This window comes from Rissa tridactyla, chromosome 2 (assembly GCF_028500815.1).
Source record: "Rissa tridactyla isolate bRisTri1 chromosome 2, bRisTri1.patW.cur.20221130, whole genome shotgun sequence".
Taxonomy (NCBI): domain Eukaryota; kingdom Metazoa; phylum Chordata; class Aves; order Charadriiformes; family Laridae; genus Rissa; species Rissa tridactyla.
In genome coordinates, this window is record NC_071467.1 from 149,841,717 (window position 1) to 149,868,779 (window position 27,063).

The 27,063-nt window shown below is 38.2% G+C and overlaps 2 protein-coding genes across 3 annotated transcripts in view; one reads left to right on the top strand and one right to left on the bottom strand.

Moving 5' to 3' along the window:
* The window catches only part of ACBD5 (acyl-CoA binding domain containing 5), a 36,870-nt gene extending 30,566 nt beyond the window's left edge, over positions 1–6,304 (top strand). For both annotated transcript variants that reach the window (XM_054192710.1, XM_054192711.1), the window contains one exon: positions 1,224–6,304. In XM_054192710.1, coding sequence (XP_054048685.1) covers positions 1,224–1,236 — 13 coding nt within the window. In that variant the 3' untranslated portion in view covers positions 1,237–6,304. The remainder of the gene's footprint in view (positions 1–1,223) is intronic.
* Positions 6,305–6,911: 607 nt separating this feature from the next.
* MASTL (microtubule associated serine/threonine kinase like) lies at positions 6,912–25,300 on the bottom strand. The gene is made up of 12 exons (XM_054192717.1): positions 25,086–25,300; positions 22,914–23,051; positions 21,347–21,486; positions 20,473–20,561; positions 19,002–19,108; positions 18,543–18,675; positions 17,779–17,951; positions 15,366–16,613; positions 13,287–13,425; positions 10,112–10,225; positions 9,920–10,021; positions 6,912–7,471 (listed from the first exon to the last, which is right to left on the bottom strand). Exons 2-12 carry the CDS (start codon positions 23,046–23,048, stop codon positions 7,314–7,316), a joined length of 2,538 nt encoding a protein of 845 aa, XP_054048692.1. The 5' UTR covers positions 23,049–23,051; positions 25,086–25,300; the 3' UTR covers positions 6,912–7,313.
* Between the last annotated feature and the right edge of the window lie 1,763 nt (positions 25,301–27,063).

Genomic DNA, 27,063 nt, shown 5'->3' on the forward strand with positions numbered 1-27,063 from the left:
AAATGTCCATGGTCTCTCTCTCTCTGAACAGTATGCTGTCCTTATAAACCTTTTTTGATCACCTGTGACGTCTGTAGCACCCTTGATCGATTCACAGGTTCAGTCAGAAATCAGTTTTTAGAAAAGCATCCTTTCCAGCAATTTTTCTAATATATTGTTCAAATGATTCAGAGCTTCAAATGAGTAAACAAATGGTACATTATTTTTAGTTTGGATTGGTCTGTCTTCACCTTTCATCCATTGGATTTTCCTAGGTCTTTATCTACTTGACAAAGAACCTGTGATATGTTTTCCATGGGTACTTCATTGCCATCACCAGGTCAATTCCATCTGGAGTTCCATCTCCTTTAGCAATGAGTAGGAACTTGATGAAGTACACTCAGAGAGAGAATGGAATTGCAAAACAAGAGTCCTCTGTTGTCCCACTGCCAGTTTCAGTTTGTGCCCTGTTAAGGTGTGTAAGCTTTTAGGCAGCAGCTGTACATGGTACATATATTGACCATATCAATACACTTGTGGTTTTAAAATATATAAACTGTCCTGGAGCAGAAACCAGGAGTGTGAAGTTTTCTCATCGTGAAGCTGTGGAGCCATGACTCCTGAGCGCGTTTGCTCAATGGAGCAAATTCCATGGAACTGGTGGAGAGAAGGGCTTCTGTAGTCAACAGCCATGTGTTTAGCTCACGTCCCTGGGAAGGGGTAGCTCAGCTCACTCTTAGCACCCTTCGGTGTACGGCGTTCTAGCTGGTTTAGGTCTTCTTCTGAGCCTCTTAACCTCCCTCATTCCTTTATAGGGAACTTAATGCTGAAAATCTGGGTGCTCGTATTGGAGCCTTCACTGAAAAAAGCTTGAAAACCTGAATCCTGAGAGTTCTAAAAGCAGATGACAGATAGATAAAAACCAGTTCATAAGCATAGCTCTGCTGTGAGCTCGCAAACCACTGGCTGACGTGGTCAGGGACTGTTCTGAGGAATTTCATCTGCAGTTCAGAATTCTTAGTGATATTTTGTACTCCTCAGTGCGAGTTGTGCCAGTTCTGTAAGCTTGCAGATTGTTTTGTAAGTTAAGAGGGCAAATTTCCAGGTATCTTGAAGCAGTGTTGTATTTTAATGGATTGGAAATCATTCACATGTAACCTGAATTGATTTGTTTATTTAGAGAAATAAAAAATCGTCTCATATGTGAAGGTACATTAAACTAATTTATTTGGTTCCTCTTCTAGAAAACTGAATTGAGAATTCATGACTTTCCTTAAGGACTGCTAGAAGATGGCCCTGGAAAGCGAAGGAATTCTGAATTCTCATAGAATCTCAGGATCTGGGATGACGTTCCTTCTGTTATCGTAATATTTTGTACTACCTTTGAGCTCAACATTTAAGGACTAACATTATTGAAACTTGAATGATTCACAGCTCCTAGGTTACAAATAAAATAAATTTAACAATTCCATCCCCAAACCCATATGAACATTAATTATTTTGGAATGTGCTAGTGGATGGACCTTCAGTAATTACTGGTCTTGCTGATGCCAGATGATGAAGAGAATATCATCTTAGCAAAAGAGTAAGTGAAAATATGTAAAACTGTCACTTTAACGGAGAAATAATTTTACAGTCACAACATCCCTGCCTGTTTTTCCACAGGGTTACACATTATCAGATGAAAGCACTAATAAATTATGAATTCAATACATTGTAAGCTGTTGGGAAAATACAATATAGCTCTGAGGAATTCAACTGGTTCTTTTTGCTGCTAAACTGGTGTGGGGCAAATTTCCATGTAAATTGGTCAGAAATGAAGTTGAATCCTTCACTTATCCTTTAAGATTGTAAAGGAGATTTGGGAATTGATAGATGTCTTCAACAAGTTAGAGCCGTTAATAACAGAGGGGCTGTCAAATATAAGTTTGGAAACAGTGTGTGGTACAAGGGATCCATCTAAAGAGGCTGCACCTTATATTTTTAACTTGGATAATTGTATTCTTGTTGACAACAGCTTGTTTAACTGAAATACATAGTTTAGGCACAAGGTGCTTTAAAATGAGATGAAAGCTAGCGCTGTAAGTGTAGCTCTAAGATTTTAAAAAGCTTGGTGCACTGCAAGTTTTTTGTTGTCCGTTTATGTCAAATTAAAATAAGATTTAATCTAGCCCTAATCTATTGTGGACTTTGCCCAACTCACATTAGGAAAAATATCAGTTCTAGTATTTCTTTCTCTCTTTTCCTTCTACTTCCTTTCAAAACAAAACTTTTCAGCTAATTTTGGTGCTGATTTTTTTTGCCATGGACTATTTATTAACCAATATACAGACAGAGTTACAACCTTGTGAAGTTTGCTTGATTAAAGCACGCTTTACACTTAATTTTAAAATAAATTAATATATAAGTTGTCTAAATCTCTGGAAAGTAGAAATGCACTAAAATGAGATTTGACAGGAAATTAAGAATTTCATTTCCTATAACAAATTACATCATAACATAATCCATGGTTAAGGTCTGACTCTTCACAAATTTCACAATATTATAGATGTGCTTTCATTCTCTACCTGGACTACATATTACAAATAATTCTTGAGGAAAGTTATTTTTTGTCCTTCCTGAAAATCTTTTATAGTTTGGAAAACATTTTTCATACAAGTTATACTGTATAAAAATGTAATCACAGAACTTAATGTTTGTTTTACCAGAGCAATTTTAATCTTGTATTTAGTTAAGTGTGTTTTTTTTTAAAGTTACTTTTCCCCTCTTCTGATTTTCTTATTGTAAAGCTGAATTAAAAAAAACACTCAGAACCTGTTTGAAGACTGTTGTAACACTCAGATGGTGAGTTTTGGCATGAGATGTACTGAAAACTCAGGTTTGAGCAAAGCTTATGCTGGAAGGGAAGTTCTGCTGTCACCGGAAGCCATTGCACCTGTAGCTTGAAGTTCCTAGAGTGATTTACTTCTTATCATAAAAGGATAGAAATGATTATACAGGAAGGATACTCTAGCTGGAGGGTCACTTTAAAAACAAAAGCCTCCTGAAGCAGGACGTCTTCTGACAGGATGAAGCACACTGGAGTGCCTCCTCCCCAGTTCATAACCATGTTAGATGTAGGTGTCTCACTTTTAGAGACAGTACAGGCATTCTTAAAGGTACTTAACTTTTAACTTCCTACTGAAATAAATGTAGGCAAGTGCCATCCTTGTTATTTATTCATGTTTCAATAAATCAATCCCTTAATATTTTGTATTTTATCTTGAACTTTCTTAATGTTTAGTAAATGCTGTATGTCGGATGCTTTGGCTGCTGGCTACATTTTGAAGACATGGTCTCAATCTTAAAGTTGTAATATAGAACATCATCACTTTTATAAACATTTATCTGCAATTCATAACTGGGCCTCAGCTGCTAGGGGTATCTCAAACTCACCGTAGTTCAGACAGTTTTCTAGTTAGCTGGTATTCCATCTTAAAGGTAAGGACAAATGATTAATTTTTATAGCTTGCCCAAATACAAAGATACACAGCTTTAACTTGGAGAAAGTGACATAAGCAATTCATTGGTGCTCAGAAGTAGGACCTGCTGTTCTAGCTGGTGCTCTCCTCAGGAGGGCTGGCAGTCAGAACAGTTCTGCATAGCACTGGAAACATCTTGACCCAGCTCAAAATTCCACTTCTGAAGCAAATGTCCAGCTGGTTTCCTGCAGTGAATCAAACTTCCTTCAAAAAAGCATAGGTGTGCTCTGGCTGATAGCAGATGGAAGACATTCCGCCTACTTGTAGGTGCTCAGCTTGGGGAAACCAGAGCAGAGACAGGTATTAGTGGGGGGGTGCTGATGTTCTGGCATCAGGGCCCTCTGTCTCTCCTCCTCTGGTCCCATGGCAGCAGAGCAGGTGGTGGTGGAGACAGAGCTGCTGTCTTTGGCTCTCTAGTTACCACAGAGGAGCAGACTCCACCTAAGAGTCTTTGCTCTCCTGCCACTAAATACACAAACGTAACTTGCAATAAGGACTGCAGGAAGGTGTTAGCAAGTCATGAACTGAAGGGCATAATGCCTGTATTAGGTGTTTCCCTACTTACAACCACGGTCTTTGCTGGGGCAGGGGCAACAGTCAGTGTTTCTTTGTGTAAAAGTCCTCCTCCCACTCCCCCAGCAGGATCAAAAGTTAAGACAGTTTAAAAGACAATAAAATGCAGAAGCAAGCAACAGCAGGACTGCAGTATTTTATTTTGTATATTTACATAAGTGTGCAAAGTAAGTTTTTTGAGAATGTAGTAGAGAGGAAAAAAATAAATTTCACTGTCAGAGTAACCATAGGTGAAACCTGATCATGCTGGAACTGGAACCCAATAGCTCAAGAACAGCTGGCAGCATTTCAGTATCTTGGCTCCAAACATTGGGCAGTGTACAGGTGAGCCTAACAGCAAGTTAGGGGTAGTAATAGCTGTCCATGACTGCTCTTTCTGTAGAAGCAAATCTGGACAGAAGCGTGCTAAGAACTGTAATAGCAGATAAACTCTCTCCCAAGATAACCTGGGAGCTACAGAGTTTCTATGTAGGTTATGCACATAAAGAAAGTTTAGGCCTTCAAGAAACACCACGTAACAGCTAGAGCACTTCCCGAGTGGTATTCCACAGCTTCTAAGGACCAAAAACTTTTGCCAAATAGTTGTAGTTGATCACTAATGAGAAGAAACTTTAAATCTCCTTCAGCTACTACATTATAGCTTTTTGTATGTTTCCCTGTAGCATTTCAAGTCTAGCAATAAGTGGGGCAAAACTAATGGGACAAGAAATTCCATGTTGAAGAATAAAGCTAGGATTCACCTTTTTAAACAAAAGCACAAAAAAACCCCAAGAAACAAAACCAACTACAACCCCCAACAGTCACCTTGTTAAATTCAACTCCACATTTGCTATGATCAGGATAAAAGCAAGATACTGAGGAGAACAGCATATTGCAAGTCTTCAGTGTTAACTGTGCAGAATCTAACAGATCTGGACAACAGTGTAGCGATAACTGTTTAGATTAAACATTCCAATTTGACAACATTTATTGTTCTACAGAATTTATGGGTTTGTATTGTTTTATAAAACTATAGTAGAAGAACCATAATTTTCTTTTAGAGTAAGGTTTTTATAAGAAGGCTTGAGGTTTTCATAAGAACAAAACAGTAACTTAACAAGATTCTTTATGCCTAATATTTTGGTGTACTATCATCTCTAGCTCTATATACACTAGCATTAGATAACCTAAAAGACTTTTAAGCAGTTCTGTAGTTCATTGTGATTGGTCAAGAAAAAGTTTAGATAAAAGCTTACTTGACCATTGCAGCTGATTAAGAATTATTTCAAGGGGTCAGAAGTTCTCTTTACATTGTCATGCCACTGTAACTGATTTTTTTCTGCCTTGAAGGGAAGGGAATGTACAATACTGCAAAGTGGGCACAGGTTGTAACCATCTGTAAAGTACTGAAGACAAAGAGCTGTTGTGGTGTTCAATTTACAATATTTCCTAATATTTTTAGAGTATTTTCCTCGGCATGAAACTGAGATTCATTCTTGTAAAACTAGTTTTCTTAAGCCAGATTACTAGAAATGGAAGAATAAATAATGTAAAATATCAGTGATTACTTTAATTAAGGTATTCTCCCCCATTTTATATATTCTAACTATAGACAGGAAAAATGCTAAAGAACTTCTCAACATTTTTAGAGAATGTTATCTATAGATACTGTTTCAGTAATGTATTACATTTGATTGCTTACACCTTTTTCATATAACATTAATTTCATTCAGATTCAACAATTTAGAAGTTTTCTGAAACTGAAGTCCCTAAGCAAAGGGAGTGAGTGAGCATCACTATGTTTTGCAACTTGCCAAGATTCTGTTTCACTACATTTGAGTTATCGAACCTAGAGTCAGGATTTATCACTCTGAGCTGTTGAGAATTAGCTCTCTCTTGGTCCCTCTAGGAAAACTTCCTTTTTCTCCACCATTCCCATTCTTTTCCCAGCTACCTGAGGGGACACAGCAGGAAGCCCAGCAGACACTATTTGCTCAGAAATCCATCAATAAATCTTGTCTTCCAGGAAGCAGGGCAATGAAGGGACAACTCAGTCCCCCTGTAAGAAGGGTCAGTTCATGAGACTTGAAAGTCACTTGGCAAAAATCACTAGCAAAACGCTTGGCTTCTAGCACATGGCCACATCTAGCACAAGTGATCTTTATCTAGCAAGTATGAACCTGAAAACTAAAAATCTTCAGTCAGCTAGCTGAGGAAGATACCTATTCAAGAAAAATATTGAAGATAATAATAAACAATAAACAATAACAAATAAACCGCTAAAACTGAGCAGAAGCAAGTTTTGTGTTGCATTTGAAAATAGATTTAAATATACTTCCCCCTAATTAGCATTTATAATACTTGTAACTTAAGTTCTAGTAAAATCAAAGATCTGGTTTTGAGTTTACAGAACAACAGTCTGCTAATTTGCAATGCATTATATTCTTTAGTATATAGCAGCTTCAGTATGAATAATACTTCACTTGTTAGATAATACTCAGGTGATTTTTGTTTGTTTTCTATCATCTGACATGAGTGAGCACAAACACAGATACTCAGCATTTTCTATTTAAAAAAATTACTAAAATGTACACTGTACAGTCCATCTTCCTACAGTGTAAGTGGTTACAATGCAACAGTTTAAAGTGAAACTGCACATGCTGCAGCCAGCCAAGTCAGCTTTGAACAACACTGTCTCTTTCAACCCTTCTTGGGATAAGACAAACAGAAGACAGATGTTTCAATGCTGCATTAAGATTGCAATTTTCCACCTTGAGTAAAAACATCATCTTTGCACTGTGGATATATATTCAAACTGGTCAAAAAGGACTACTCCCAAACAAGACTGACGTTACACTGAACCACCAACTGGTAAGTTATAATTAGATACAAGTAGCATGCATTTATGTCCTTTCCCTATTAAGTTTAACTGGGAAATAACTTCACACATCCTAACTAGAGTAATTCATTGCTATTAATAAAGCCCCATCACTGCCAAGTGTTATTAGCTCCAAGAAATACAATGCTCTGGCGTCTTAGTAAGGTGCAGTAAGTGAGATAAGAAGTAGCATGAAGGCACTTGACACCAGCAAAGTTTCGTACAGTAGTTTCACTTTAGAATAAAGGATACAATAATAAAACCAGCCTGATAACTTAAAACACACTCTAAATTTGGCAAGGAAACTTAGTTAAGACCAAGCTAGTGTTACAGAGCAACCTGTAAGTGTGCACAAACATGGAAAAAGTTCACTTATCTTGATGCTATAAGCTAAATCCAGACACAGTCAGGTGCTGAGCATTATTCCTTGCTTCAAAGTAAGAGGTATCAGTTTCATCATCCGGCTGAGGTATAAACGGCATGGTTTGGTTCTGTAGATTATCCCAGTCCACACCATGAAAGAGGGGGTGATGTTTCAGTTCTGCAACAGAAGTTCATATAAGCGTTATAAACTTTTTTTTGTCTATGCCATGTAGTTACTTTGTTCCCTTGATGCACAGCGATCAGTAATTTGCTCTTATTTTGCTGTTTTGGAAATTCACAAAACTGCAAATTGCAATTGGGTTTTGATTACCCCCAACCTCAGTGGGATCAAACTCTTGTCATGCCAACTGTCTTCCCCCAGCTGGAGAACCTATTCTACATAGTAACACAGTGGATCAGAGATGCCCTAGGGGCATTTCTCAGCAGCGCACCACAGACGTTTTAAGCATCACTTCAGAGTCTGTTTCTAATTTTGCCAAAGTTCTCTGCTGAGTAGACATGTGGGAGTCACTCTGACCCTCCTCCATTCCAGGCCACCTGCCTTTTGCCAGCTCACAGAGGAACCCTCCTCTGCTTTCTACAGTCCCCTCTGGCCCCACCACCAGACACAGAAGTCTAAACACCATCATGGTGAAGTTACCACAGACCACCAGATTCCTCTTTCCCAGCCTGAAGGTGGGATAACTAACAAAGCTGCAAGACTTTCCGACTCAAGAGCTCCCCCGCCTCATCCTGACCAGAAGGTGACTTCCTGGCACACAGGATCTGATGTGTCTTTTGCGTAACCTGGAAATACCACCCCCTGATGAAAGTGGCTTTGCCACTTTGATTCAATCCAAGAAAGCACCTTTTCAGCTGAGTGGGATACAAACCCATGTTTTTAATCACTTGCACCATGAAAAAAATCAAAAGCAAATAGCAAAAAATAATAGGACAAGTTAAAAAAAAATCCACATTTAGAAGGAGGTGGAAGTTCAACCAAAACAAACATTCACTACAAATTTAAATTCTAAGCACATACTACAGGCTTTCTTTAGCTGATAAGACAGTAAGACATTAACATTTGTTTATTATCTCTACGTATCCTGATCAAATAATATAACACAGTATTAAAGTTTATTTTAGACAAAAGGCAATAAATCAGTCTTCTAATAGCCTCAGCAACCATACACACAGCAGGACAGTGCACAGATCCACTATCTCAGAACTGTATGTAGTTCTGCTCTTAAAGTTCTCACATACTGAAAGCTGTTTTCAGCTGAAAGGGTGAGCAGACTTCATTGTCTTTTCCAAAGAAATATTAATATGTACAACAGCTGGCAGTCAGCTTCTGCCCACCTCTCTGAAGAGGGGAGTGAAAAACAAACCCAAAAACTTTGGATACCCGTGTTCTCTGCTAAACACTGCTTTAAAGCTTCTCTTATCTGGGAAGACTGAACTCATAGAAGCACAACACTAGGACATGGCATAACTGGGATTTCTCATTAAGTCAGGCTTCACACTGGACAAATAGAGAGAGGGAGAGCGTATGTGTTGGGGAGGGGGGAGAATATAACAGACCATGATGAAAACTCAATTACAATGAGGGAAACTTAACGGTTGTCCTGAAAGCTACTCATCCAACTTCACTTCAGTGGCATAGAAATTGGATAGAGATTGGATATAGTTAAAGGTCCTGACAAAGAATGAATTTCCAAGAGCTTCAGATTGGAAGAAGCCTTTATGTCATCTAGTTTAAATTCCTATACAGGACATACAATTAGATTTCATCCTAATATTCAGGAATAAAGACAATAACTTGTGTTTAAGAAGACCATCTTCAAATCAAGATATTAGATGCTTTTAGAGAGACATTAGAGCCACAGAATTCCCCATTGACATCATGATCTTCATTTACAACCATGTGCCCTCTCTAACTTGATTTGGCCTGGTTTCAGCTTCCAGCCTTTATTCTCTTTACAAATAAGAATTTACATAATAATTTCCCTTCCACTAGAAAACTATGGATTTCTTGGGCAGTTTTCTCACTCTAAGCTTCCTTTGCTTTATTAATTTTATGTTTTTTATATAAATTATAGTCATTGTTACAGTAGCAAATCATTAAGTCCTTCTACAAGGGAAAAAAATTTATATAGACTTTGTCTAGTATATACTGTCTAACTCTGTGTTCCCCTGTACATTCAGTAAAGAAAGGCTGATTCCTAAGAAAAAGCTCCTTTGAAATAACTTTTGTAGGAGGCTTCTCTCCCAAACTATAGGCTTTTAATCAAGGTTCATAAAATCAGTTAGGTCAAAAAACCCCAAACAGTTAGATGAGTGAACTTTGGTATATCAGATGTCAAACACTAAACACCAACAGCAAAACTGCATTAAAGCAAAACAAAAGTTCAATTCAAAAAACCAAAACATCCCACCTCCCAAAATTTCCTAATTCAAAAGGGCAAAATCCCACAATACAGAAAATACCACAACTTAAGCGTTCAGGCACTATACATGGAACCTAAATAGACATTAAAGTTTATTAGTCTAAGTTTCAGGAGGAGAACATCACCACATTGAAATTTTTAATTAGTTGCAAAGAACAAAAGAGAATTTTAATACTAACCCTTCAGTCCAGCTCTCTTAGTACTGTCAATTGTCAGAAGAATATCTATTGCATTTTGGGCATTATCAGACAGCTTTTCTTCACCCTCAGGCCAGGGAATATCTACAGACAAAGATATAGATGAGTCAGAAACTCAAACCATAAAACAGATGTTGGAAATACATACTTTCCCTGATTACTGAAACAGGTTACCTCTTTTCAAAATATTTTGAAAGACTTGTGCTGGTGTTTCATCATTAAAAGGTGGAATTCCAGTTAGAAACTCATACAGACAAACTCCAAGGGCCCACCAGTCTACAGCAGAACCTGGTAAGAGAAATTCAAGTCATTACACTAACAAAGGTTTAATGATATTTGCAAAGATTTGAAGATTAGCCATGGCAGAAATTGAAGAAATTGTTTAAATCCTGAAAATTTTCATGGAGTTGAAGGAAGAGACAAAATAAGTTGTATTTAATAATCATGCAGAAGATTAAAAACATATTAAAAGGCTTTTTTAAAGCCAGTCTGCTCATTAATTCATTATAGATAATACCAGGGTATAAAAGCAAGGGGGCTCTTAAGAACAATCTAATTATCAACTCCCATCACAGAGAATCCAGGAGCCAAATTCACCAAAAGATTTTTTTGTGATAAGAAACAGTTGTCTTTAACAACTGCTCTAGAGCCTGGATGAATGCTCAATGTTGTAACCCGTATCCTTCTCTTGGTTCTTTGTGAAGATTCCAAGAACTCAAACTATCGAACTTTGTTTTCACTTGCCTAAGTTTAGGTCAAAATATTGAAAGATAGCTTGCAGAGATGAGCCAACATGCAAGAAGCTGGAATTACTTTCCATTATACTAAAGTTGGTTAGGGCAGCGTGTAATTACGTGTAATTACTAGCTATCTCTCCTTTGTTATTAAATAATTTTGGTTTTCCACATTCCAGGTTTTGTTTGTGATTTTTTTTTTTTCTTTGCCAAACCCATCTTATTAACTCACTTAAAAACAAGCAGGCAAAGCAATCCCAGACACCACTGCACACATTCTAAGCTTTCTGCATCTTTAGGCCATGCCCACTCCACTATATAAATAATAGATGCCACACTTGCTGAAAAAAAAAATAAATTTCGAAGAGAATAAGTGTAGTTTTGCTTGACTTTGTTGGCATATAAAAAAAATAAAAACACCTCCAAGTTGAGAAAACAAGTGTTTTGAGCCATTTCAAGAGGACTATTGACTTTAGTTTAGAAATGCTGAAAAATGAAATGTATAACTATTAATCTAATGCACTTTTAGCAACTTTTAACAGCAGTAAGTGCGCCCCACCAAGCTAAGCGTACCATAGCTGTGATATTATATCCACTGTTGTTAGAGGTACTTGGATGTTCAGCTAAAATATTACCAGCTTCAGTCAAGGTCTAGTAAGATAACAGCTCTGAAGAATGCAGTAACCCAGGCTTCAGCAGCAATTTTTCACACCCAAAGTTTAACTAAAGATTAGATTAACTCCTATCATATCCCTGCTAAACCATGCCTATCAGTGTTTGAAGCAAGAATCTGAAATACCAGGTCTTGAGCATCTGAGCCTTCTTCACCCATACACAAAGTAGTTCAGACTGACCACAAAGTGAAAGGAAGCAATTAAAAATTGTCTCTGGTTTATTTCCCGTTATACAATATCTTTAGGAATGCTGACTTTTCTCCTGAAGTATAGGCGTATGTGTGTGATTTCTGATAGCCTAGTCACAGTGATACTGATGTTTCCTGAATCTTTTGTGGAAGCATCACACATTCTTTTGCGGAGTGCATATTGGACATATCTTTCATATAGAAACATTGTTCACCCAAACCACTTTTCTTTGAAATTGTCATCTAGTTATATTTTGACTGTTTACAGTTATGCTGAATACTCCATTTCTGCACAGTATATAGCAAACTCACCAGAGATCAGAGTCCCTGCATATGAAAAGACAACAAAGCAAGAACATTACGATTATTGCAAAACCCCCTAACAAATATAAACATCAAATATTAAAGCATGTTCCTCTGAAGGCACAGGAATGCAGATTTTTTTTTTCTTAAGGTAGTAACTCAACAATAAAGAAAGATGGCAATGTTAAACCTAAGTTAGAAACAGAAATAGTTTTGTAACACAATTATAGTTTAGGATTACAACAACATTTACAAGCAAGTTAACAACAACAGAACTATTTCATGAGGGAAAGTTTTGAGTTCCAAAGCCAGAAAACCCTGGCTTCATTGAAGGTAATGAGATATTTGACATTTCCTGACATAGAACCCAGACTCTTTGCAAGTTATCACTGAAGTCCTGAAGACACTCAATAATTGCATGAAGTCACCTCACAACCAACTATCACATTGTCTAAGTAGCATTGATTATATTTCCAAACTATTATCCAGTTTTAACGCCTCCCAAATAATTCCCAAATGGGGAGTGCACAACAGCTATGTATGTTCAGTAATTTCAGTTGTCACAGTTAACTTGTTCATGTATATTGGCTGCACACAGCAGAATTTTACTGTGCCACAGATTAGTAATCACTATTTCTCAATGAAAATCTCATAATTTTCTTAAGACTATTAGCTCTACAAAAGAAGAGTTCAGGGATACATTGCACTTATTTTTTGTTATTGGTTCTTGCAAGTTAGCAGGAAAATATTTCAGACTTTTTGTTGATCTCAGTAGCACTCAGGATTTGAGCCAAAGAAACTTATGCACTTCAAAGTTGTGCTATTTTATTTTCTTACAGTATTTTGCAGAAAAAAAAAATATTTTATGTGTACTACTGCCCACTTATATGCCAGAAATCTCGAGTGGTTCATAAAGTCAGTGAACTTAATAACTGATTTTAATGCAGCTTCATGAACTTGTCTGGATGCACGTAACACTTTAATATCAATAAACATGGAATACATTCTAAGAATAATTGAAGGCTTAATCCTTTCATACTAAACTTCACTAAATTATGTGTCTGTGTCATTGCTTACCCCCTCCCCAACCAAGAATCTTTAAGGACACTCAGGATGACCAAGTTATGATTCCTAAGGCACACACAAGTCTCAGGCTGCCTAAGCACAGCTTCCAAAGCATTAGATTAGCAGCAGGCAAGACTATGCGAGACAGTCAAAACCTCTGGCCATTGGGAAAAAAAAAGAAGGAGCAGCTGAAGCAAACACAGCCACCCATATTGGCAAAAGCTAAGCACTAGGTATTTTTAAAGAATTCACTATTGTATTGCTTTAAAGGGTCTAGAGACTCTAGAACCTAGAGAGCCTCTAGCCTAGAGGCTCTAGAACCTTTTAGAAGTGTAAATATGTCACCTTTCAAGTATTTACAACCTCCATGGTTTGTTTGTCTTACCATGAGGCTTTGTCAAAAGCAGCTCAGGTGCGAGGTAGTCTGGGGTTCCTAGGATGCGTTCACCTTCTACTGGGGCAGCTCCTCTTCTTACGCTCTTTGGAGTCCTATATGGTGTGCCAGCATCTCCCTGATGAGGTGTCTTAAAAGATGCAACAAGGATTTCAGATGTCAAACAAAACTAGCAGAGAAATTCCCCTATCCAGTTTTAGTAGTGGGTGTAACTGTTGATATTTAAGTTCAAGTCATGCCACAAAATGCACACTCCTGGAAAAGCATGTGTGAAATGTGCTTTCATTTCTTTATCTCAACCGGTAATCTAGGTCTACTCTTTAAGACACTTTTCCCTAAGTTCTTCCTCCAGTGTCAAATCCACAAGTAATATCTCCAAAAAAGGAACCAACCCAACCAATCTTAAACTCCTCTTTCAAATTCAAGTGTGAAGATAACCTACTAAATAGTGTCAAAATAGCCTTCCATTTTAGCAGTTAGTTCTTAATATTAGCCAATGAAAAAGCAAGCCTATATATCAAATACCTGTAAAATAAAAAGGAGAATCTTGATTTTTCTCACATATTGCATACCAGATGTACTAAAAAAATATATTAAATGAACCCATTGTTTAACCTGTATCCTATGGGTTGCATAATGCTTGCAGATAAAGTCCTGCTCAAGTTAGACTTAGTGACTGTTTACAGTTACACAAACCTTCTGAAAGTAATTGTGACATTATTTGAAGACACAATATGCAGGCTTGCAAAGAGGTCAATATATTCTCATAGGCAAAGGCTGACTGCAATGAAAGATTTCTGTTATGACCTGGCGATACTACTATGTTATCTTGCAGAGACTCTTGCTCTTCATTTTTCAATATACCCTTAATTCCCATATAACTTGTATAATTTTGTTTCCAACTTCATCTTCAGTGCAGCAGAGATCAATTTGTTATCACTACGCCATAAAGGCTAGAAAATACACTATTAAAATAGGGAACAGGTAATCAGGTTGCAATCATGTGAGTTTAAAGAGAATCACAAAAGTATATGAAAAAGGTATCCTCCTGTTCAAATCTAAGTTACAAAACCATATAATGCCATCAGTAATTTATTTCTCAGGAGATGAAGTGCATACTACTCTGTCTCCATTTCAGCTGATTGCAAGCTATGTTTCATAGTCAACTAAGATTTTATGCAGATGAAACAGAAGCTAGTAGTTCAGCAAAAGACATCAGAAGAAAGGGTTTCCCAAAAAATTACATTTTTAAATGTCACCTTTTGGTACACCAAATCATTCAACAACACACTGCCAGTTCTGTCAGAAAGCTTTAAATCCTACAACTACAACTTAAGTAGCTGGATGAAGGTCTTATAAAGCTACGCCAAAACAAAACAGGATACACTGATTGAAAGTATACTTTCACTTTTCCCACATCAGGGCTCCAATTTACTTCAGGACACTAAGATTTTTACTTACTATCAGAATTCTAAAAAGGTCAAACAAAAACTTCGTAACCTGCAAACAGCTATTACTATTTACGTCAGTCTCTGTAATAGGCTTGTAATTGGCACTTGAAAGTACACATTACACCATCACTTTTATCAGGATTAAAAAAAAGAAAATAGCAGGCATAATAGCAGTTACTAGCAGCTGAACAGCATTTGCAGACTGTCTTGGGAGGAATGTGGGATAAAAAGAAAAAAGGTAAAAAAATAATCAAAGACTTCCCACTACATCAGGAAATGTATAATTAATCACAGAAAGTATCACATTGCACTAAAAGTAGGATGAGATTAAATACCACAGACTTTCTTTACCAGTTCACTATAAGAGCTAAGAATTTCAGAGAGGTGACAAGCAATGCATGTTGAGCCAGAGGCAAACCAGTGGACATACAGTTATTGCTAAGCTCTTACAGAAATTATAATTTTGGCCACACAAGTGCAGTAAGTGAAAGCCTGTCAGCAAAGGTCATTTTGACTGATTAACTCAAACCACTTCAATTTTCCTTAAATTAACAACTGAAATCATTTCAGATCACCAATGTCTAATGCATGCACAGTTTCTACGTGTGTCCTTACGTACCTGATAGACTCTATAAGGTCTTCCTTTCTGTAATGGAGTAATAGCTGTTGGGTAAGACCCACTACAAGCAGGTGAGAGATCCATTATATCTAAGGAAGCCATGCTACATGGCTCAGATGCATTGGATATATTAATTGAACTATTATAACTTCGAAAAACAACAGCATTTTTTTTAAAGAGATTCAGCGCTTCCATCATCTTTTCTGAAGGAGAAGAAACTGTGTCAAGATAAGTTTCCTTCATGTGCGTTTGGTCGTTATCCTTTTCATGATGTAATGGCTTGCAGTCCTGGATAGTATGTGCTTCCCCTCCATTTTGTGAGGCATCTCGGGACTCTGGTGATGTTGTTAGTATGCTTTCTGTTTTTGGCTCCTCAAAGGAGAGGTCTCTAACACTTTTGTCCAAATCTAAAAGCTGCTTTTCTAAATGGCTTTCTGTAACAGACACTTCAGGAAGTGATAAATCAGAATCTGCACTGAGGATTCCTAAAGGTTTTTCATCATCAGTGCCTAGAAAACTTGAGTTCATATAGTCCTTTTTATCACCCTTTTCATAGTCTGCATCCAGATCACACATAAGATTTTTGGCTACAGTTGGAGTAAGTGATTTTTCTACTGTTTGCTGGTTACCAATAACACTCTCAACTTCTTCCTTGCTTTTGCAGGTGTCACGTTGGCATCCATCATCACAAAGCATTATGGATTCAATTTCTGTTGTCAAACCTGTCCTTTTGTTTGCTGGAAATTCTGAGATCTGACAGCCACGTTTATATTCAGCGTTGCTTTTTTTAACGTAGTTAAGTTCCTGACAAGGACTGGTATCAACTAATTCAAAGCTTCTTTTTACACCTGGCTTTTCAAAAATTTCCTCTTCTTTGATAGGCTTGACAGGCTCATTCTGCCTTGAAGGTGACTGTTGCTGATTGGAAGTCTCTGCTGTTTCATTAATCATATCTCTTTTATTTATGAAGAGTTTCTCTTCCCAAATCTTATTTCCCGAAAGACATTTTCTGACTAAGCCTTTCACATCCAGCGTGGTCACAGGAGTATCTGTTACATCAGGATGTTCACTTCCCAACTTCTGCCTACTGCCAGAATCATTGCTGCTGATGGGAGAAATGGCAGACTCCAGTTCTTTTTTCTTTAAAGCTTCAATACTTTTGCTATTCGGCAATTCTACATTCGAAAGGAGAGCTGACCCACTGTTACTTGGTTTGACTATTGTAGAACATAGTTCACCTTCACTTTGCTGCAAATGAGCACAATAAGTTTTAATTATCAAGAAAAATAGGATTACAGCATTATAGAAACACGTCCTTTGAACTACCTTGTTTCCACTTCCATAAAAAACTGCAAATTGGCAAGCATTACTTAATCTTTATAACTACCAGTAGTGACAAACCTGACATAACACATTAGACAAAACTAAATTAGGGATAATTTGATTTGAGTTTAAGAACATAAAATAAGCTTGCTGGAATACAACAGATAACACAATATTTTTAAATGCTTAAGGATGAAGAAGTATAGCAATTAAAGTTGTATTTATGATTTTGTTAAGAAGTTAAGCTACAGAAGTTCTCAGTTTCCAAGAAATGCCAAACCAAAGAACCCCATCATAGTACCCTGTGGCATATTATACTTCAGAGATGCCAAAAGGAAAATCTGATATTACTACTATTTTGGTAGCACAATACTAAAACCAAGACCTTGGGAAATGAACAGATAAAACAAAGAATTATAAATTGTTTTAAACAGAAGTTTTTGTGTGAGATCTAAATAGGAATCATGGCAAGGGACTAAATAGCACAGCAGCATTTTCTTTTAGGTTTGTATTTGTACAGAATTTCATCGACAGTTTAAAACAGGAGAAAGTATTTTTGTATCAGCTATAATGTTAGTTAATTGATACAAAGCCCTTCAGTAATATAAACCTTAAACATTTGCAGTTTTTAATAGCTAGTAGAAGTTTGAAGTGTGTATTGCTTATTATTTTTCCCCAAGTTCTGCCTTTTAAAGAAATTCTTTTACCTGCATGCTGAGCTAATAAAACTATAGGGACAAGGTCAGCTTTTGAAGATCCAGTGCTCCCAGTATTCCCACCTCGTGAAAAACAGGGCTAAACCAGTGTTGTTCAGTATAGGCCTTCTCTTTCACTCCTTTGCTGCAGGCTACATGGCATTTGCTTTTCCTGCTATATTGCAGAGGACTACTATTTGTTTGCAGAAAAAAAAATAACACTGGTTTGATCCAAAACTCCTATTTGGCAAGGATTACAACCCCTGTTCCTTCTCCTGTAGGAAGGCTTTTCTACATGTGAAATAACTGGGGGAAGGAAGTAGAGGATCTAGAACAGTGCATATACAAATACAAGCCAATTTTAATTTACAGTGGGAAAATGAAACAGTCCTGACCTCTACATCTTTCTCCCACCTGGGGCTGCTGCAGCATTCTGATTCCATACTGGACAAGTATGTGTGCGACTGACTACCGGCACTGGAGGTACCAAACCTTTTTCTTGGCTGAAGTACAGTAGGAGTTAAACTTCTCACTGGCATCACAGGAGTTAGTTGAGAAGTATCAAGATCTTGAGGTGAAAAAAAAAATATAAAGTAATCAAATGTTGATACATATAGGCAATATATATTAACCAGCTTCACACTATGTCAAACTTTCACATTGAAGAAAGTTATGGAAAGCTATACATGACATCATAATTTTTCTTGTCATCTTTCCTGTATAGTCAATTCACTCTTTTTTTTGAAGGAGGGACTTGCCAAGAATTTAAAAGCAATATGAACATTAGCACCATAATAACATTCTTTCTCATTCCAGATTAGAAATAAGAAAGCAACAAGATAAGACAATTTAAATGAAAGCATGTGTTGCTATATTAAATCAGTTTCAGTGAAAGTGTGCCAAGAACTGACACCATTTCTGTAAAATCTTAAAGGGTCATCTTGAATTCAGTGGTTGCACATTTGAAGAAAAAATTAAAAGATGACATAAGTAGTGTAGGTGAAAAAGTGTCAGACCTTAAGTACTGGAGGAACAGTACACAGCAAGACACTGATGGAAGCATACCTTCTATTGAGTGGGTCCAAGCTACTCACATAAAATTAAAAGACCACAACCTTACAGCCAGAGTATTAGTCAGTATAAGGCTTGATATACTCACATGTTTTGAATAATTTACTTGAAAGAGGGGTATTTTCCTTTTGGACCATAGGTAAGGGAGAAGCCACTCCATGCAGACTGTCAGATGATTGACTTGAATTGCGCTCTGGCATCTTCATTCCAACTGGAGTATACTATCAAGCAGTAAGAAGCATAGTTAAATGTTAATAGAGCCTGAACAAAACATCCAGGACAGAGAGCATGACTTCACATATTATGTTTGCATTGGAGCTTAGCCCTGCCCATTTACCAAGTTTTTTGAAACACAACTGATAGTCAGCCATTTGAAATATAGTCCAAGGTAATCACTTCAGAACTTCAAGGTACTGGAAACACCATAAGTCATTCTACCAGCTGGCAGAAGAGGTGCAATAATAGCCTTATAACTCCTACTATTACATTTAAGATAGTAAGTAAGTTAAAAGAATGAAATACTTCAAAGATAGTGAAAATTACTTACAAAACCCAGTGAACTGATGAGGGACAACAATTGTCCTGGAGTACGTGAGTAGTCTTGTTTTGGCTTTGCCATTGATGGTGTAGTAAGGATATCTATCATATTTATCTCTATAAACAGACAAAAATATGAAGCGGATCAGGTTTTCCTTTTGCTACTGAATAAGCAAGATTACAGACTTAAGTAAACTTAAAGTTAAATAGAACTTAAGTTTTATAAAGGGGGGAAAAAAATTTACTCACATACTGAACAAAGATACAAAAGAAGCTACCAAACCCAAGTGAAGACATACCTATACATTCTTATTCAACACAAGCTCTTTCTTCCTGTACATCCTTCATAAAATTACAGTTTATGAATACAGAAACTGTAAGAGTCCTATTTCTTTTCTGACACACTATGCTGGAAGCGTTACATTTCCTAACTTGATATCAGCTTTGATTATTAGGTAGGAATTCCAGCCTATGGTAAGTTTGATTCAAAGCCTGTCTTCTCTCACAAAGACATCTTGAAAAAAAAACCTACAGACAAATTTTTCATGGCTGAAAATTTAACCTTAGATGCCATCTTTTGCTCACTACAGGTAAGCAGGCTTGTAGCTTACATATCATGTTCAACTAGACACAATAATCTGTCCCACCAAAACCTATCAATTAAAGCAGTATATTACAGAAAATACAGCATACTTAAGATTTTCCTCTATATTCTTAAAACCATGAATCAAACTCCATAGACAGCTCTGAATTTCTACGTTCCTTTAACTACATAAAAAGAAAGTACCCACTAGCAGCTGTCACAAAAGCTAAACTGATGCTGTACAGCATTAGTTTGGCTGATACAACTAAGGGGGTTGGAGGTGCAAACTAGTTCAGGAACTGGCTATTCACCTTAAGACCTGCTGCCTATTGCCTGTGCCAGACAGTCATTTGACTATTGAGCTATATTTTCTGCTACTTGAAAACAGCATGTTCATACACTAAAGCACTGATTTATAATCTTCTGTTAGGGACTCGCCACCTCCCCCATCCCTCATATTAATGTCTGGAGAGTCCCAATTCAGATTGGAAATTAATATCTGTAAGGACAGAGAAACTTGAACTGCAGGACAGAATTAGCCAGAGGTATACCAAGAAAAAAGCCAGAATCATTCATTCACCCTTTGAATTCTCTTAGTGGACTTCATAGAAAACTTTGAAATTCATACCCCTCAAGAGAAATGGCTGTAGATCATATTTCATACACCCTAGTCCCAAAGAATAAATATTTTAGCTTCTGACATGCAATGCATAGAGCAGACCCTTTACCAGCATGTACCTTATCAGTATTTACCTATTAGAAATCAGGTATTAGTGCAGCATTTAGGCTTATTTGATTGAAAGCTACCCTCTACAGGGATTTAGAGCACTCAAGAATATGGGAAGGTGACACAACAATATATTCTAATACAACCAAAAAAGACACAGACAACTCTTACCTCTGTTCAGAGTAACTCTGGAAAGCCCAAAGTCTGTCAACTTTATATGGCCCTGATTAGAAATGAGCATGTTGTCAGGCTTCAGATCCCTGAAGACATAAATACAGTTGAAGTCAGCAAAAAGACAACTGAGCAATATTAAGAAAGTTACCTGTCCAGAAACATTCAATACAAAACATTGATTATAGCTGTTTCTCAGTTACACCTCTTAGTCAGCAGAAGATTCCAATTGGAGGGATACACCAAACCAAACATATCTCATATTGTAAAACGTCTCAGGCCTTGTAAAACCACCATGCATGTCACAAGAGTTGCACGTGTTGCGTTTTGGCAGGTTTAACAAGTGCTCTTGATAAGCACTACCATCACATTTATAATATGTAGCTCTTGCTCATGACAGTACATGTGACAAGCAAACCTCTAGTATAAGTTCTCTTGTTTGTTCTCTACAGCGCTACTGAACGCAGCAAAGAACTTTCACTACAGGGGGAGCATTAGAGTAGTCAATGTCCCTTTGTCCTATAGTTACATGCTTGCAGTATCCAGAGAGTTCCCAAACTAACAGTCATTATTTAAAAGCCACAGGGAGAGGGGACCTAGAAGGCAGCGTAGCTGCTAATACACCACCGTACTGGGTGAGAGCAGGCAGAGGAAAGCAGTGTCTATTTGTCCATTTAATATATATGGACAGATTCTATTTTAGGTGTTGTTTCATGACATTGCTGCAGCATACACATGCAAAAAGAGTGTCCAGAAGCTCTAGCAAGTGAGGTAGCTGTTACTATGAAATGACTAGTTATGTGTTTGAATGAAAAATTAAAAACCCAAACTACCAAGTACTTATTTGTAAGAAAAAAAAAAGAGTAAGTTTTACCTGTGGATTATCCCATGCCTATGAAGGTAGTCAAGAGCCAATGCTGCTTCAGAAATGTACTTAACAGCCATTTCTTCATCAAAATATCCATAAATATGAAGAAGAGATTTGACGTCTCCACCAATAAGGTACTCCATCACCTGCCATTCAAGTGTTTTAAATTTAACCTTTTAAAACACATTTCAAATTTCCAAATGAAATATAAAATGGCTTTCACCCCTAGGAAAATATCATTTCCAAGAGTGGAAGCTGATAGAAGCTTCCTTGTGTGAACTTCATTTCCCACACAATACTTCTCACTTGCATAAAATTATTAAAGCTTCATATGACAGAGGACATGAAACATTTTATTTTAATAGACCATTTACCTATTTTATATTATTTGCCTAGCCTACTTTCTATAGTCAGCTCTCAAATAACTACTGTAGTCAGCTTTTTAAATTAACTTCTGAAAGATTTCTATATTATAGAAAATAAACTGCAAAGCATTTCTGTGACATTCAAGGCTTGAAACCAAAGACCACTGATATTTTGATTAGTATAGAAGTGGTATTTCAATTATTTTATTTTGCAAGTGTTTATACACAATATTAAATTCACACCTGAACCTTGTGAAATGAGTGCAAATTTCCAGAAATGTATGCAGTGAGAGTTACTATGCACTTAAGACATGAAAAAGAGTGTTTAAAAAAACCCCACACACATCCAAAAAGAAATCATGCAAATCCACACATTATCATGGTCCACGTCATATACAAGAAAGAATGGAAAGTCAGTGGAGTTTCAGAAACTCACTCTTCAGTGACAAGAATGAATTTAAGGGGTTTTGGTCAAGAAATCTCCCTAGTACTTAGATTCCAATATACAATACTATCCATATATATGACTAGCATCTCCTTTACAAATCCTTCACCCTGAACACCTCTACTTCAAACAGCAGTTAGATTCCAGGAAAAGCAGCCTTCACGTACACACAAAATGTGTTGTAGGAGTGCATAGCAACCTCACCTCAGAATTTAATCAAGCTGTTCACTGTGTGTGCTTACAGCAAACCAGACAAATTACACTAGACCCTTTGTAGACAGTCTTAATCCATATTACTTTTATGTGAAGGCAGTATATAAAACCGTATTCAAGTCTTACTGTACTCCACATGGACTAGCACTTAGTTTTGCTCGTCATCTAGGCCAACTACCATAATGAATTTTGAGCACAGGTAACAAGTAAAATAGATTTCCTCTTAAGTGAGCCACAAGGTATCTTTCAGTCACTTGGATTATACTTGAACAGAATGGTTTCTTGTTTTGTTTTCCCCAAGATTTCTAAATATTCCTAAAACAGACTAGATCTTAAAAAAGATTCTCCTGTAATAAAAGAGAACACAAAAGACTTCAAAGGTACCAGGGGAAGAGTTCAACCATTTCGCTTGTTCAACCATTCTGAGGAAGAAGAAAGTAAAAGTGACTAAGAAACACACTGCCATAAAAATATGTTTTCAGACACAAATATAGTTCTGCACTCCATTTTCAACACTACCATAAAACACCACAGACATTTATTTACTCACTAAATAGATGTTGTTAGCCGACTGAAGTGAGTAGTACAAATGCACAATGAAAGGACTTTTACTGAGAGCCAATGCATCCCTCTCTGCCTGGACCTGGTGAACCATGTTTTTATTGATCATGTCTGCTTTTTTCATCACCTGAAAAAACAAAACAAAGTCAAGTAGATAAACATTATTTTCTTGACTCAAGCCACATTTCTTCAGTCAATTCATTAATCTCTATACTTCAAACTTGCATACATATATACATATAAAACAGAGCTGTAACTTCCTATACATATAGAATTTTAAACCACAGGTTATTAGAGAACCTTTTTCATTGCTCTCCTCCTAATTCAGTCCTGAATGGAAATCACACTAGCAATATTCACTGCAATTGCACACACTGGAAAATGAGGGTTTAGGCTGCATCCAAAATTAAGCTGCCCTGAGTTAATCCTCTTATCCACATACACAATTCAGAGCCAAGAAAGAGTGTTCAATGCTTAGATAGACACTTGCTGAACAAGTCTTTCCATCTCTTCAGAGGCTGAGATATATGGTCTGAGGATTCAAAACGGAGTACAGCAGTAAGCCATCCCATCTTGGTATCCTCAGGTGGAAGACTGCAACTATTCCAGCCTCTAATTCTTAACTTTGCAGAGAAAGCAAGTGAATTTTTGCTAAACTTAAGATTTACAATCAAGTCACACAACAAATATTGGTTTCCTAGGGAAGAAGCCTCAAAGGCATGCAACTCACAAGGAAGAAATAACAAGCTTAACTGTGAATTAGGCTCCAGTTCCTGTATTGAATTACTCTACTACACGTTGATGCCCACTCAATATTAGTCTTGAACAGAAGATGCATAGTAGCACAGATGATAGGTATTTAGATAAGCATTGCATACACATTGGAAGTTTACCCACCTTAATACCTTTTTGTCCAGTATGTACGGTGATATTAAAGCAAGTTTAATTTATCCATTCTTTATGGAACACAACTGTAAAAAGTTGAGTCTACAGCTACCACCACCATTCAAAAACAGAACTTGATAACATATGAAAATAACAAGACAGAAGAAGTATAATTTGATACCTTTTATGTAAGTATCAACCTTAACTGTAAAAATATTTAGCATATGTTAAATTCAGTTGCTTGAATAACCCATAAGTCACACTGCGATAGGGATAAAGGATTTACACAAAACCTTTTAGGTCACAATAGTTTCAATAAACTTGTGTAATATACTAAAGTAATGCAATCAAACCACTTTATATGCAGCACCTAAACTGTAGAAAATTAGTCTCCATTACTATAATCAAAGTTGATACAAAAAAATTTCCAAGACATACACAGAATGTTTAGAACACTTATTAAAAGTGCTGACCTTAACTACGCAAATATTTAGCACATTTTAAATGTTATAGCCGCAAACAATCCATAAACTTCACTGCAATAGTGATAAAGGATTTACACAAAAGCTTTCACCTCAAAATGCTTATAATAAACCCACATAAATAGATGCATATAGCTCTGAAGAGCAACGTCTATTTTGCATGCCTGTTTTTACATTTCATTTTCTCTGTGTACTATGCAGCTGATTATAACCCTTTTAATTGCAAACTCAAACTTGCACAAACCAGCAGTAAAGTTGTTACTACTGACAAGCCTAGTTTTTAGTCTTTGTGTATCAACATAGGAAGTGCAGGTTTTTTTAAAAAAGTTTACTCAGCAAAAATCCTTTTTATAGTTTGCTGTCTTTATACATCTCAGAGGCAGACTATTCATTCACACACAAACGCGGGAACGCCCTCCCAGTGGCTTGACAGCTGAAGGTCTTCCATTGTAACAAGTATTTACAGGCATGAAGCAAATTGCGCACGGACGCTTTGGAAGGCTTTTGGTGTCGTTTCCTCAACGTTTACGGCATTTCTAAAAGCAGTTGCCGCTATTCGATGCCTCCTAACCAAAGCCTCCAGGCGAACAAGAACGCGAGGAGGAAGCTAAACACATCCGTACGGACAACAGGCTCCTGACGGGAAGGCGGCAACCCCCCAAAGCACCAAGTGCAACCCACGAGCCCGCCCTCCGCGGGGGCCTCCCTTTCACACACGGGGTTAAGGCAAAGCGGAGGGCGGCAGCGCCGCAACACCCGGCAGGGAGGAGGCCCCGAGGGCCGCGGCCCCTCACCTTTACGGCGTAGAGCCGGCCCGCCTTGCGGCCCAGGTACACCTTCCCGAAGGCGCCTCGGCTGATGGGCTTCACGATGGTGAACTCCTCGATGGAGGGGGGGCCGGGGAACCTCGATGCGCCGAGAGCCAGCAGGCGCGGCAGCGGCGCCCCCGGCGCCTTCCTCCAGCTGCCCCTCAGCCACAGGCTCTACCGTCCCCATCTCTCAGCCCAGCGCCACCGCCCCGCGCTCGGTTCAAAGCGGCGCGCGCCCCGCCCCGCCCCGCCGCGTCACCGGCCAACGGGCGGGCGCGGGGAGGAGGGCGGGGCTCTCGCGAGACCCCGCGCGCGGCGGCCGTTGGGGCAGCGGGGAGGTGCCAGTCGTGGCGGCAGGGTCCCTGAGAGGCCTCTCGCAGCGCCGCCTTGCCGGGCGGCAGGCCCCGCTGCAGGCAGCTCCCTCCCTCCCTCCCTCCCTGCCGCTGCCGAGCAGCGCTGTGGCGCTTCATGAGCCCGCTCTGCAGGACGACTGTCGCCATTAGAGACGCCATCGCTACGCAGGCCTCTGTGTGATGGCGGGTGTTGAGGTGCTGGTGCCCGCCCTGGAGTCTCACCCCCGTGGTGTGTGGTGAGCAGTGTGCGCAGTTTTGCTCTCAGCCAGCAGGAGTTAAATGTATATTATTGACACAATCCGAATAAAGTTGGTGGTGATGTTACTGTCGATGTTTGTGAGCATTGCTCTGGTGCCAATGTTTCTGATAGGCTCTTGTTGCTATCTGGCTAAACCACATTGCCTCATTGCAGCCTTCTTGGCTTCACCAGACTCCTTAAAAATGTCCTCATTATTGTATATAGCAATTAAAAGAATCCTACAGCATTCATTCTATGGTGGGTTTTGGTTTTGCGTTTTTTTTTTTAAGAACATTAATTATGACAAACTCAATGCTTTGATATGACTAATAACTACTCAAGTTGTCATCTAGGTCCCTAAGTGGGCAGTACGTTGTTACTTGCTATGAGCAGGTAGTCTGTTCTCTCATTTCCGTGGGATGCTAGAAAGCATAGGAATTCAACAGAACTTGGTGTGAGAAATTAAGGAACTGGAAGGTAATATTTATTTAGAAAGAAATACCTGATTTTGGCTCCATGTACTCATTTTCTCATGTGCTTCATGTGTACTGACATTTTCTCACACTTGGCACACTCTCAGGTTCTGAGAGTTGTGCGTCTACGTCAGGATGGCTTGTGTGCAGGAGTACGCTGCCTCTCCAGTCCTTACTGTCGCTGCTGAACCCTCACTATGTCTTGGCATCCTTGGGATTGGTGATGACAAACTGCTTTGTGGGCAGGTATTTCATGATCAAGCGTTAGAATAATGTGATCTCTTGCTTCCCTCCAACTCTTGATTACTTCAGCCTCCATGAATCCTGCGCAGGGTGGCTCCCCAATTTCTTTGATTCCTTATTTTGTATATTTCCATGTGACAGCAGGGAGAGGGATGGCATTTACAGCCTGTTATGACCTCGTGTCCATTCTCCTGTTTCCAGATTGCAGACCTTCTGACAAATCACCGGTGACAGCCTTATCAGAGTGCAGGCCTTCTGCTCTCAGTTTACACAGCACCATCCTCTGTGTTTACCAGTTTTACCACTCCCAGTTGTGCTCTTTGGTCCTTTTAACCCTTGCCTTACTGCTTTTATGTTGCTTTCACATACACATTGCCGTTCATAATTCATTATCACTAATTTTAATTGTTCTGTTGCAGTTGCTACATTGGCAAAGAGCTAGCTCTGTAGAGGTCAGTGTAGAACTATGGGCCTCTATTAACACAGTGGATTAGTCTCATCAGGCCCTTGTTTTGCTTTAAGATACATCACTTATCATTGGATACTGCACAGGGAGGCCTTGCTTGTGCTTGTGAAGGAGTGCTGCTGTCCCACAGATCCCAGCAATAGATGCATTTTAATGAGCAAATGTAGGAAACGTGTTTTAAATTAGCTTT

Bases quoted from the DNA above. Each gene is read 5' to 3' on its own strand.
- MASTL (XM_054192717.1), bottom strand. From the start codon at position 23,048: ATGAAAAAAGCAGACATGATCAATAAAAACATGGTTCACCAGGTCCAG. The intron at 18,676-19,001 runs GTAAGTAATTTT...ACTGCTTGATAG, and splicing joins TCATCAGTTCACTGGGTTTT to TATACTCCAGTTGGAATGAA. The intron at 16,614-17,778 runs GTCAGGACTGTT...GCTCATTTGCAG, and splicing joins GGTGGGAGAAAGATGTAGAG to CAAAGTGAAGGTGAACTATG.